Source organism: Rhinoderma darwinii, chromosome 13 (assembly GCF_050947455.1).
Source record: "Rhinoderma darwinii isolate aRhiDar2 chromosome 13, aRhiDar2.hap1, whole genome shotgun sequence".
NCBI lineage: Eukaryota > Metazoa > Chordata > Amphibia > Anura > Rhinodermatidae > Rhinoderma > Rhinoderma darwinii.
In genome coordinates, this window is record NC_134699.1 from 12,477,617 (window position 1) to 12,492,364 (window position 14,748).

General features: G+C 41.3%; 1 protein-coding gene across 2 annotated transcripts in view; it reads right to left on the reverse strand.

The window, feature by feature from the left end:
* Positions 1 to 1,576: 1,576 nt before the first annotated feature.
* ZNF831 (zinc finger protein 831) overlaps positions 1,577 to 14,748 on the reverse strand; it is a 78,471-nt gene continuing 65,299 nt past the window's right edge. For both annotated transcript variants that reach the window (XM_075845180.1, XM_075845181.1), the window contains exons 5-6: positions 6,023 to 6,126; positions 1,577 to 4,061 (exon numbers count right to left, since the gene is read on the reverse strand). In XM_075845180.1, the coding sequence (XP_075701295.1) occupies positions 3,387 to 4,061; positions 6,023 to 6,126 (779 nt within the window). In that variant the 3' untranslated portion in view covers positions 1,577 to 3,386. The remainder of the gene's footprint in view (positions 4,062 to 6,022; positions 6,127 to 14,748) is intronic.

The following is a 14,748-nucleotide window of genomic DNA, read 5'->3' on the forward strand; positions in this document are numbered from 1 at the left end:
CCATGCACACGACCGTAGATTTAATTTCTATGGCCGACGGACACCTTTCCGTGCCGTAGAAACCTTCTGTAAAAAATAGGACATGTCCTATTTTTTTATTTTATGGACCGTGCTCCCATACTTTATAATGGGAGCCCGCCCACAAATGCGGACGACTGTCTGCGGCCGGCCGTGCCCATAATCACGGACCGTGATTACCGGCACGGTCGTGTGCATGGGGCCTAAGTCTGTATAAGTCACTACCTATGACTCGCTATTAATTTTATTGTACTATTAGAGCGCAGCGGTGATCAGTGACTGCAGTTTAGCTGCATTATATATTGCAGTTTGCTGTAATCTGAAATCCACCTTCTGTCTTTTTACAGGCTGAGCATGCTACCCTGTTCCTCCTCCATGCTTTACATGGCAGTGCTGCTTGTTCAGATTCCCTGCTATATATTAGGACAGGCTGATTTCCATTAGCGCAGGCAAAAAAATTATTCACTAAAAGCCACTAAGTGACCAACAAAAGAAGACTAAGAACAGTGCCACAAAAAAGGCAAAAAAGACTCAATACAGAGATCCACTTTAATATGGATATATACCAATGTTGATGCTCCGGCACATAGAATTACAAACTCAGCATCAAAAGATTGTCTAAAATCTGTACAAAAATCTGTTAAATTAACAAACAGTAAATTATATGCTCCATATACATGACATATTATATATATATATATATATATATATATATATATATATATACCCACACACACACACACACACACACTGTACAATGATTGTCAAGCATCATCAGATCATGAATACAAACCAATCAGCAGTGACAAAAATATAAAATAAAGCATTTAACACTAGAACCACAAGCTGCTTGTGTCAGTCCATAATATCATGCAGCTAATATTACTCCAGATAATTACAAAATAATATATAAAGCCCCATAAATCAGAGAAAGAAAAAGGTTCAAATAAAAATACTTCAAGGGGTTTCTGTTTTTATGGAAATAGTCAATTTATATATATATATATTTATTTAAAGAGCAATTCCACTTTCTAATATTATTTGTGTTTCAGTTCCTCAACATTTTAAGCCCTACGCCTGCTATTAGCGAATGGAAACATTCTTGTTTACATGAGGATGGAAACGTGTCCTGAGCATGTTTAACTGACACAGGTGCAGGGATAAATACAAGAAAGAGATCTGATACACTTAAAGAGGACCTGTCACTAGGTCATATAAGTTGAACGGGTTTGCTGACCTGAATGGCGATGTCTCCCTGATTCCAGCGCTGTTTTTATTTTTTTCCTGGACCCTCCTGTAGCACTGTTGTGTTGGCTCCTTATATGCTAATTTGCTGTAGTTAGTCAATAGGGCGTGAACTATCCTCACGCTGCCTCGTGCTGATTGGTCAGTATAAGAGGCAGGGAAGCTAGCTTAACCCCGTTGGTTAACTACAGAAAATTAGCATATAGGGAGCTAACACAACAATGGGCCATATCTCTGGAACGGGGCGGTCCAGGAAAAAAAACAGCGCTGGAATCAGGGAGATAGCGCTATTAAGGTCAGTAAACCAGTTCAACTTATATGACCTAGTGACAGGTCCTCATTAAAGGGATTCTCCATCTGATAGATATGGTTCCCTGTTCTGCCAGGCAAATCGGCTGCATTGGCTGCACTGAATATAGAGGTGACCTAGAATAGTGCGCAGCTCTTTCCATTTAAGGCTAAGGGAATTACGGAAACAGCTGAACAAACCCCTACCTATCAGACATTAGCGGTGTATCCTATGGATATGTTATATATGTCTGAGGTGAGCAGGACATGATCAGGACAGGTTTTCAGCCTGTTTCCATTCATTGCCCATCAGCAGAGATCTTGAAAATGGTGAGGAACTGAAATACAAAGTATATTAGAAAGCTGCAGAACTTGATCTCTCACCTCTCCCGACATGTCTGTTTTAGTAAATATTTATACTTACCATAAAATTACAATGATGGAGCATCTTTTCTTAGAATTCTGCATTGTGCCGTTTCTCTGTTGTTCCTCCTGGAAATCTATGAAAAAATAGACACCTGGGCATTACCATTCCAATCCATAGGTGTGTCCCTACACAGTCTGATACGGTCAGCACTGATTGGACAGTATCAGACTGTGTAGGGAAACGCTCATTCAAAAAAAGGACATCACAACACCCAGTTGTCAATTTAGTCAAACATTTTCAAGAGGAATAACAGAGGAACATCAAAAAGCAGAGTTCTAATATAAGATGCTCCAGAACTGTTAGTTCATGGAGGAGAATACAAGTATTTTCCTAAAACAGACATGTCAGGAGAGGTGACAGGATCTCTTTAATGTCACAAAACATTACTTTGAGTTTAATTGTCACCTATATGCAGTGAAGTCAGACATTTTCTGGATTGAATGAATATGTATTAGAAATAGGCCATATATTTACCAGATATAAAATTGTTTCATTATGACCCATTAGTTTTATAGAAACAACATATTCCATAGCTCTGACTATATTAATTTAATTAATTCTCCGTCCGCAGCGGGGATTACAAGCCAATTTCCTACCACAGGCACAACCATACACATGCAGTTAGCAGCATAGGGAGATAATTACCCAAATATGCATGAATATGGGACACCGATATCGTGCCCAGATGAGAACTTACAAACCTCATACTGATGTTGCCTTTGTAGGCTTCAAACCCATAGCCCTAGTGTTGGATGGCAACAGTGCCAACCACTTACCCACCATGCCATCCAGTCTTGAAACTCGAGGCTCATAATCTATCTATATTGGGAGCTCTGGTTCTTTTTTAGCTGATAAATTATAGAATTCTGGCTGCATGCAGTCACCACTAGGGGGCGCTTACAGCTAGTATTGAACTGAATGGGAGATGTATAAATCTGTATAGTGAGCTCCTCCTAGTGGCAGCGGCTGGTAACCGCTTTGAAAGTATCACAGCACACAGAGAAGTGCCGTCTCCAACCATGGTCCCCACCGCAGGTATGTGCCTAGTTACGCCACTGAATACACATGAAAACAAACTACAAAATGAATCTATCAAAAATATAGTGAATTCCTTTTAAATAATCAATGATTGAGGAATTCTGTCTGTCTTCACTGCATGTGGGCAAAAGCTGCACTTTAAAATACTACACTACAATATATTTGGAATGGCTTTCGTTAAGGTTCACTGTGAAATCAGTAATAAAGATAGTTCCTTCTGTAAAAAACAAACAACAAAATCCCAGTTCCGTATTGTCCCGATACATAAATCTCAGAAACATGAAAAACTGGTCGGCCATGAGAGTCTTACAGAGCTGTCCATTCCATCGGGCAGTGTCTCATATCATGTCCATAGTGATCCTTCAAACAACTACTCAAGAATTTCTATGTACAGTCGGCCCTCATCGTCACTGCTGGAGTCACTATATTCTACATGAGTTTGTTTCCTTATGAGCTCCAGGTTAATCTTCTTCTGTGTTTTTAGACTTTTATGTTTAAGGATTGGGGGTTCTCCATGGTTTTCTGACTGAAGTTTCCTGCTCAAGGTTAAAGTCCTAGGTCCCAGAGTTGACCCAGAACGACTTGAATTTGGAGCCATATAAGTATCAGGCGTATTTATGTTTTGTAAAGACGACCGGCGGATTTCATCCCTTGATTCTACAGGAACTCTTGATTTGGAGTCTAAACATGTCAACCTGGAAGTTGACCCTACAGCATCATCTCCTAAACTGTGTCCTATTGTCTTAGACCTGTGAAGAATCTTTCTGATGTGTTTTTGTGGTGGAGGACTCCTTAGATCTTGATGTAGCTGAACTTGGTTGACTAAATTTTCTTCATTGCCTGTCGGAAGACTATGAAGAAGAATATTTGAGCAAGACTTTTGCCAAACTAATGGTGCCGATTGGGGAGGTTCTAGATGGGCCGTCTCTTCAGTAGGCTGTGAATTCTGATGATCTTCACCAGAAACCAACTGTTCCAATGCTAATGTTGGTGTTGATATTGTACCCTCATTCATTTGATTGTCTGGTGTAGCTTCACATTCACTCTGGTAAAAGCAAGAAAGATTTTTAGAAGATCTCTTTGGAGAATCATCTCAACAAATCAACCAATAATAACTTAATCTGGCTATAGAAGCGGCAATATTCCTGCCTGATGTGATGGCTGTGTCGAAAATTGGACGATGAATGGTGAGCTATCAAGAGCTTCTGGTAATCGACACATGCTCAGTATTCCATGGCTAATCTCGTTGAATAATCCATCTTTTCTCACTGACTATGGCTATGTAAATGGGGAGTGAAATTGGTTATATGGTTATATTAAAAAAATATATATCAAATCAGCTCCTAAAGGGGTTGTCCACTTTTGACAATTTTCTTTTGTTAGAAGTATCCGTGACAATAAGTTGCTCACTAGGTGTCCTGCCACTGGGACCCCCAAATTCTGTTGTAATCTGTGGGGGAAGTTTTAAAATTCTCTGCAGCACCACCACAGGGGAAATTAAGTATTGCACTTTTCTCACTGAATTCAAAAGTATGTCCATATAATGCACAGACGTGCCTGGTCCTCCATACCAAGATAAGCTGGCATATGACTGAGGTTGCTGAACGAGGTTCTTACCTCTATTAATTCAGTATAGAGTATTTGAATATGGAATTTCTAAACAAGACAAACCCATAAAACATATTTTCCAGGAGTAGCTTGTAAATCAAAACAGGTAGAACCATTAGAATGACAGACAATCCATCATAAAAACTGTTTCCAATTTCTTGATTCCAATAAATTCCTGGAAGATCTGAACTTGCTCCTAGGAACATTTTGAATGTACTGGATTATTTTTTTGTGGTTAGAAATCTACGGTTATGGGAAGGTGCACAGCGTGTGTTCAGAAACAGGGGCCCTTTCCTTGTATCACCACTATAGCATCGCTGCTGTTCAGCATTATAAAATTATTCATAATACGGACCAACATATGGAAGGACTTAAAATTCTCAGAATGGCTAAAACATAAAATATTTCAGTTATTTACCATTTTGTGGATTATCTCTTCTTTGTCTTTTTGTTTTTCACAGGGATTCCAGGATTTACCAAAGACAAAAACTTTTCCAAACGAGGTGGTGATGGGGTCTATAGCTCATTAGAGGATTATCTAGGAAGACCCCTATATTTCAATACCATTTCACAAAACATTTCCTGAATCCTGTACGACACATTGGTTGAATAGGCAACGACTGTCTCGGATCTATGCATATTCCATGCCTCATATATCAAGATTTCCATGACTTAATTTAAGTTTCTATCTTCCCTATCTTGGCCCCAGTCTAATATGAAGCACTTCTTTCCGTGGAGGAAATCAGCAGGAACCTACAGACTCCATGGGAATGTAGCGTGGTGGCACTTAGCACAACCCATGATTCGACGTATGCAGGACAACTAAATCTTCCACTGAATCAGTAGATGCGATGTTAAGCTGTCTGAAGGGTTTGGATACACAAACTAAACCATTCTTTCCTAGTTTCATGTACTGATGGATCTCCTTTTGTAATAACTTCCATTACTGCTCACTAAATTAAGCAATGGTCAAAGAAGCAGCTGGGCAATAGTGAAGACCTTCTCCAGGAGGCTTCTCAACCTGATTTCTATCATAACAAAGTATTTGATCTTGTGTATTAAGTGTACTAAGTGTATTAAGAGGTTGTCTACGGTTAGAAAATCATGGGTGCTTTCTTCCAAAAAAAAACAGTGCCACACCTATCCATGTCTAGTGTCTGGTATTGAAGCTCAGCTCCATTGAAGGAAATAGAGATGAACTGCAATACCACACACAACCTATGGACAGGTGTGGCACTGTCTTTGGAAGGAAGCAGTCATGTTTTTCTAATCCTCGACAACCCCTTTAAGGTTGGAGTTTCTTCATTTCTAGATGCACTGACCGTACTATGTCCCTTCAGTGTGTCCATATACCTGAAAATGGGTTTTAGACTTTTTGAGTATGGAGAAAATTCTTACCTCTCGGCCCAGATCTCCTGGTTGAGATGTTGGATGATGGACGCTGGTTCTGCATCCTTCCTTATCACTAAGTTCAAAGTTAGCAGTTGTCAGTAATACTTCCCCTGCAGGAGAGAAGGATGAGAGATTAGTAAATAATCAGACATAGATCTGATCGTCGCATCATTAGACAATGAAGTGATCGCTCTGGACTTTGCCATCTCTCTAGGCAAATAAGGACTTTATGATGTGTAACATCAGTGGTGACATCAGTGAATGGGCGATGGGCCCAGATATACTATTTACAACACAGCCCCAGTGTACATATCTTATATGGTGCAATTCATCAAATGTGGTGACATGATCAGTGATTGGGTGGTGGATCCAGGTATAGCACCCGTTATGCAGTCCCAGTGAGATGGTATCATCAATGGTTCGGTCATGGACTCCAAATATGCCATTTGTGGCCCCAGTGTATATATCTTATATAGTGCAGTTCATCACATCTGATGACATCATCAGGCTTAGGGTGGTGTATTCAGGTATAGGATTACCCCCATGCCCCATAAGTCTCAAGCTAAATCTTTGCCATGGATTGTTCATATCCTTTTTGCAATTCTAAAAACAACAAACCCCCTCATGTAACCATCATGTCGTTTCATCCATCAAGTAATGTTTTTATGTATATTGGTTAATAACTACAATTTATCATTAATATTGCGGTCCCTCTGATGAGAACACATTTATTTAATTCCCTTTGCAGGACTTCAAGCACGTTTCATCCTCATGCCAATACTTTAAATGTTTTCATACTCTTTTAAAATGAAGAATACGTCTTGTATTATTTCTTATTGTCACGTGTAGCCTTGCTTTTTATATCTAGGAACAGTTTAGGGTTTTCTCCCCATGTGGCCCTCCTTGCAGAGAGTTAGACATCACCCACAGAGATAAAAGCTTCTTACAAGTTATAAAACTTTTTGCAGTCATACTGTAATAAAATGAGGTCTATGGCCTGTTGTTTCATTTTTGGATATCCCAATTGCCAGGATGGTGTCTTATTATTATTATTAATAATTATTATTATTATAATTATTATTTCCTGAGATTCTTGAGACCAGGCTGCCAGTTGGAAATACAGAAACTAATAAATCTTACTACATCAATGTTCAGCTTCAGAAAAGTGAAGTATTTTTCCATTGCTACCAATCAGATTTCCGCTCTTATTTTTCAGAGGCCCTTTGTGAAATTAAAGGAGCAACTCAATTGGTTGCACTATAAATGTCCCCTAATGCTCCTTCTCAAAATCGCTCAGAGCACAACTGGACTTTTTCAACCCATAGGAACCCATGATGCAGTGTCCGTCACATTGCTTGATCTGGACCACCGCACATAACTGCTCAGAACATTTGTTACTACTCTTCTCTCATATTGCAGTGAGGGGGGGGGGCAGTTAGACATGGGTTTCAGCCTCTGGAAGTAGACAATAATGTCTCAACTCACTGACAGCAAGCAGAGATATTAAAATTGGCGAGAAATTGAAACACAAAGTATATTATTTTTATTAATATTAATAGGCTTTATTTACATAAAACTTGAAAATCCTTTTAAAGGGGTTCTCTGCTATGGACAATCCCTATTTGTTAGAAGGGTCCCGTCACAATAAGCTGATCACAAATTGTCCCCCTGCTGGGACCCCCAGCGATCAGCTGCAATCTGTGGGGAAACCTGGCAGATAGTGTTCAATTTCTCTGCAGCACCACCACAGGGCAAATTATGTATTACACAGTGCTCATTCATATCATTGGGTTTTCTGTGTAATACAGGAGGGGTCCTACAGAGCGAGAAATGCTCATTATAACCACTCTCCACTCTGCCTAAGTGATGAGGATCCTGAACAGACAACCCCCCTCTATTATCGCATAATTTCCTGATAAGGTATATGATAATTGGTTTTCTAAATCAGAAAGTCCCTTTAATTGTGATTTTATAAAAACAGCTTTGATGCTACATTTATATATGAATCTCTCCTGTAACCTATAATTAAGATCCCCTGAAATCATCTAAATCTAAAATAAACATTTGCATATAAATTTTTGGTATTTGGATACTTGACCTGTACCCCAGCATTCATGTATTCCCAGACACTAAATTCTCATGTAATTCGCACATGGAAAATGATAATGTTACATTTTCATATACTGGAGCCAAAGAGTCACATTGTAACCCTGCTACGTGTGGCACATCTCCCTGCAAGTCCACTGAGACACTTGTACTCTGAGAAAGTTTGAAGAAATGCAGAAATTTTTCTATATGCAAAGACTGTTTGTAATGAATCCCGGAGGTATAATCATGAAGATATTTCCCACTTCACCAATCAATACAGCAGCAAAAATGGATATAAATCATCACTTATATTCTATATTGTGGCAAATATTTGCATGTGAAGATCATGGATTTGGAGTCAGCATAAGAGACTGGCTGCAGAGGTAGGTGAAGATGTCATTAAGCATTAGGCCTCGTTCACATCTGCATTGGAGGCTTTGTTGGGGGCCTCCGCCACAGATCCGGCTGAAATTATCGAAAACAAAAGCGCAGAATGTTGTGCTATTGTTTTCTGTAATACGAAGGCCACCATGACGGAAACCCAACGCAATCGGTTAAAGTCAATGGATTCCGTCAGGCACCGATGATGTCCGTCATGTAACAGAACCGGCACTTCCGGTGTTTTCGTCGAAGCTGAACAATGGAAACACAGACGCAGATGTGAACTAGGCCTAATTCTATCGATTAATTATGTTCTATTGTTGACTGGCCCAGTAAAGTACCAAAGGATCGACCAGTAGGTCCAGCAATGTGGGCAGCAAGACATTTGCCATGCAGCAGCCACCACAGGGGAAATGTAGTGTTACATGGCAGCCTTTCAGATGAATGGACAGCTCAAGCCCGCTAGAGTGGGAGCCGCTCATAGAGGGGGTCCCAAGCGGAGAGGCCCCTCTATGAAGTCCATATGCTCTTATAGTGCATGAGACAACTGCTTTGATTTGACCTGTGCACATGATAAACAAGAAAAATAGCATAATTAAGGATGTAATTAAAAGTGGACATGCACATGTTCTGTGTAGATTGACCAGGCCCTTAAAATGGTTTCCTCTGGAGTGCCCAAGGCCATGTCACTCCGTCATTGAATGCGAGTATAACATTGAGGTTCACCCAACTTCTAGAGTGCAAGTGTGGACCCAATCTTCTGTAATGTGCTCCTGAGCTGACCTGTAATGCCTTAAGACCTCAAGATAGCGTTCCACATCTAGAAGTCAACGCATTTGGATTATGCTTACAAAAAAATGCATAAATGAACCATGACCAAAAAGCATTGTGAATGCAGTGTTATCCCAGAGTTGGACCTTCAGTGTTCAAACATTCATGGCCTATCATAAGTCCCGGAGAATCCCTTTACATATTTATACAGGAAACTAAGTCATTTCCATTTATAAATATAGGTTCCTAAGCCAAACACCAATGCTACCTTAATCTATATTGTAGTAATATACCATCAGATCTTCGTATGGGCTGCAAATCTGGATGCGTACACTGTGGAACATTTAGGTATATTTGAGAGCGACTCCTGTCACACTTTCTATTTGTCACTGAAAGAATCATACAGTACTAAAAATTCACCTGTTTGTATAGCAAATGCCCCAGAACAGAGGCCCCTGTGTTTGACAGACTAAGAGCATATCTTGTCCTCCTCTCTCTCAGCACGCTTTGCTCTGGACAGCTGCCAGTCCATACAGATGTTTCGTGTTGAGAACCAGATCCCACTACTCCCCCCCTTGAGTGGACTGCCTGAGCTGCTTAGCATCATACTCTCAATCCTCTTACAGGTGTTTCCCCAGCAATCTGTATATTGACAATTATTTGTCAGTACTCTGACCTTCGCTCAGATGCAGAATGTTTCTGGTTAATATTCATGACAACTTAGGTTTGGAAACAGTAAACATTTAGCTATAAGCATCTGCTCAATGACCTACAAGTTGGTGTTGATTGAGGTGTGTACTAAGCTATGGTAGACACAGACACAATACATTTTCATTATGCCTAGAGGTAAATGAAGACTTGTATGAGGCATTCCTGACACAAGAATATCTCAAGTCTCGAGGCACGTTTTGTAACTTCATTTATGTCCAAAATCTTGCACAACTGTTGTTGACTACAAGTTTTAGTGGACACTTTCTTGTGAATTACTTATTGCATTCCTATGTAGGAAAGTCATAGCTATATCCCAGTGTTGGAACCAGGAAACTTGATCCTACCAGAGGAAATTATTTTAAAGGCCCACACTCCATCTATACACAACATGTCCACGCTCCATCTATACAGAACACGTCCACTCTCCATCTATACAGAACATGTCCACCCTCCATCTATACAGAACATGTCCACCCTCCATCTATACAGAACACGTCCACCCTCCATCTATACAGAACATGTCCACCCTCCATCTATACAGAACACGTCCACCCTCCATCTATACAGAACATGTCCACCCTCCATCTATACAGAACATGTCCACGCTCCATCTATACAGAACATGTCCACCCTCCATCTATACAGAACACGTTCACCCTCCAGCTACACAGAACACGTCCACCCTCCATCTATACAGAACACGTTCACCCTCCATCTATACGCAACATGTCCACGCTCCATCTATACAGAACACGTCCACCCTCCATCTATACAGAACACGTTCACCCTCCAGCTACACAGAACACGTCCACCCTCCATCTATACAGAACACGTCCACCCTCCATCTATACAGAACACGTTCACCCTCCATCTATACAGAACACGTCCACCCTCCATCTATACAGAACACGTCCACCCTCCATATATACAGAACACGTCCACTCTCCATCTATACAGAACACGTTCACCCTCCATCTATACAGAACACGTTCACCCTCCATCTATACACAACATGTCCACGCTCCATCTATACAGAACACGTTCACCCTCCATCTATACAGAACACTTCACCCTCCATCTATACAGAACACGTTCACCCTCCATCTATACAGAACACGTTCACCCTCCATCTATACAGAACACGTCCACCCTCCATCTATACAGAACATGTCCACCCTCCATCTATACAGAACACGTCCACCCTCCATCTATACAGAACACGCCCACCCTCCATCTATACAGAACACGTTCACCCTCCATCTATACGCAACATGTCCACGCTCCATCTATACAGAACACGTCCACCCTCCATCTATACAGAACACGTCCACCCTCCATATATACAGAACACGTCCACTCTCCATCTATACAGAACACGTTCACCCTCCATCTATACAGAACACGTTCACCCTCCATCTATACACAACATGTCCACGCTCCATCTATACAGAACACGTTCACCCTCCATCTATACAGAACACGTCCACCCTCCATCTAGACAGAACACGTCCACCCTCCATCTATACAGAACACGTTCACCCTCCATCTATAAAGAACACGTCCACCCTCCATCTATACAGAACACGTCCACCCTCCATCTATACAGAACACGTCCACCCTCCATCTATACACAACACGTCCACCCTCCACCTATACACAACACGTGCACACTCCCTCTATACAGAACACGTCCACCCTCCAGCTATACAGAACACGTCCACCCTCCATCTATACAGAACACGTCCACCCTTCATCTATACAGAACACGTCCACCCTCCATCTATACAGAACACGTCCACTCTCCATCTATACAGAACACGTCCACCCTCCATCTATACACAACACGTCCACCCTCCATCTATACAGAACACGTTCACCCTCCATCTATACAGAACACGTCCACCCTCCATCTATACAGAACACGTCCACCCTCCAGCTATACAGAACACGTCCACCCTCCATCTATACAGAACACGTCCACCCTTCATCTATACAGAACACGTCCACCCTCCATCTATACAGAACACGTCCACTCTCCATCTATACAGAACACGTCCACCCTCCATCTATACACAACACGTCCACCCTCCATCTATACAGAACACGTTCACCCTCCATCTATACAGAACACGTCCACACTCCATCTATACAGAACACGTCCACCCTCCATCTATACACAACACGTCCACCCTCCATCTATACAGAACACGTTCATCCTCCATCTATACAGAACACGCCCACCCTCCATCTATACAGAACACGTTCACCCTCCATCTATACACAACATGTCCACCCTCCATATATACAGAACAAGTCCACTCTCCATCTATACAGAACACGTTCACCCTCCATCTATACAGAACACGTTCACCCTCCATCTATACAGAACACGTTCACCCTCCATCTATACAGAACACGTCCACCCTCCATCTATACAGAACACGTCCACCCTTCATCTATACAGAACACGTCCACCCTCCAGCTATACAGAACACGTCCACTCTCCATCTATACAGAACATGTCCACCCTCCATCTATACACAACACGTCCACCCTCCATCTATACAGAACACGTTCACCCTCCATCTATACAGAACATGTTCACCCTCCATCTATACAGAACATGTCCACCCTCCATCTATACAGAACATGTCCACCCTCCATCTATACAGAACATGTCCACCCTCCATCTATACAGAACACGTTCACCCTCCATCTATACAGAACATGTCCACCCTCCATCTATACAGAACATGTCCACCCTCCATCTATACAGAACATGTCCACCCTCCATCTATACAGAACACGTTCACCCTCCATCTATACAGAACATGTCCACCCTCCATCTATACAGAACATGTTCACCCTCCATCTGCAGTATACAGAACGTGTCCACCCTCTATCTATAAAGTACATGTCCACCCTTCATCTATACAGAACAAGTCCACTCACAAGAAAAAAAGTGGCATGTCCTTTCTTGCCACGGTTCCATCTCTGACCTCCCATTGAAATCAATGGGAGGCAGAAAAACCTGCGGTGCTTGCTTCCGAGCTTTTTTCGCTGCAAACTTAGCCCGTGGTACTTGCATTAACTGCAATGGCCGCGGGCGAAAATCGCCACGAAAACCGAGGCAAAAAAAGTGCAGGCAGGTCAAAATCTGAAGATATTTTCTGCCTGCAAAAAAACTCTGTGTGAACAGGGCCTAAGATAATTTCGGTTTTCAATGATATAGGATAAAACTTTGGATATCCATATCTCGTAATGTTTTACATGACAGACTTACAAGGCTCTATCGTAAGAATCACTCTATATTTTCCTCTACAGATGGATTTAATCCTGAACAACAAGCCTGAGACATGACCTTTGTATTTAATGGTGGGGTTTTGTACAATATAGACCATATGCATCCCCAAGAATCATCCGGTTTTAGGGTCATTTTGCAAACTGTGTTCCTCCTGCCTTTTACAGGTTGAAGAATTTGACACTGTAACCTTGTCAATCTGTTTGAGGTTAGCTGTACTATTTACATGATTTCATGTCAATGTATACGCACATGATAATGCATAATGCCTCCTGCTTACATGTATTTACACACTATAGTAATAGGAAAAACATTGGCATCAGGACTGCATAATGGGAACTGTAAAAAGAAAGGTAACACACAGTAGAAGTATAAACTGAATGATGATATGGGTGTGATCTATATGTTGGGTTACATGACAAGTAAATGTTGTATTCAAATTGCAGGAAAATTGGCGCCGTAATGCCACATTGATTAAAGTTGCAAGTGATCTTGCGACTTTTGAAAATTTCTGGCACAGTTGTTGTAGTCTGTATTACTGAACAGTAATGTGATGGAAGAAAAACGAACTCTCCCAATGCATTATTGGAGCACAGCTAAGCTGTTAGGGGTGTCCATCCACAGACTCCTAAGCTCCCCCTAGTGGTGGCCGCAGATAGCCGGAACTTAAAGGGTAACTAAACTTTCAACAAACTTCTGACATGTCATAGTGACATGTCAGAAGTTGTGAGCGATCGGGGTCTGAGCACTGAGACCCCAACTGATTGCTAAAACGAAGCAGCAGAAGCGCTCGGGTGAATGATGAGCCGCTTCGTTTCTGATCGTCTTTTCTCGGAAAGCCGAGCAGTTGGTGTATGGGCACATAGACTTTCTATTGAGTCCATACACCATTACCACTCTGTGATCCCACTTGTCTTTTGACTAAATTCAAAAGAATTTTGACAAATTCAGCGAGAATTGCGGCACACATGTTTCCCATGTAAAGAGCAGACCCTACACTTGAAATGCATAGTAAAGGAATCTTCAAAGAATAGCCATTGAACAATTCCCAGTGGTATCACAAATGAGATGATAAAAATCTTCAAATATTCCATTTGCGTTGTACAACAGCTTCTACTTGACAAGCTGCCAGAGGTCTCCCTCTAATTTATCTATACCATATTGTGTGACAATGACATCCTACAGCTTGGAGATAATGTGTATGTGTGCAAGATAAAGCCACAGAGTCACGTTAAAGATTAACAAAACATAAAAGTATATTAGTATGAACTATACCGTAAAAACAGAACTCCCCCTGAGGAAGCAACCGTAGCGAAACGCGCGTTGGGGTCCATGTGAAGGAGCAAATACCAACCATTACTTTCCCTTGCTGTCATGGGTAAGGCTGCCAAATATTAATGAGACTTTAAAAGCACCATTACTTTATCCTATATTCTTTCCTTCCCTCTTATCCTCTACTTACTTTGATTATATTAAAAGG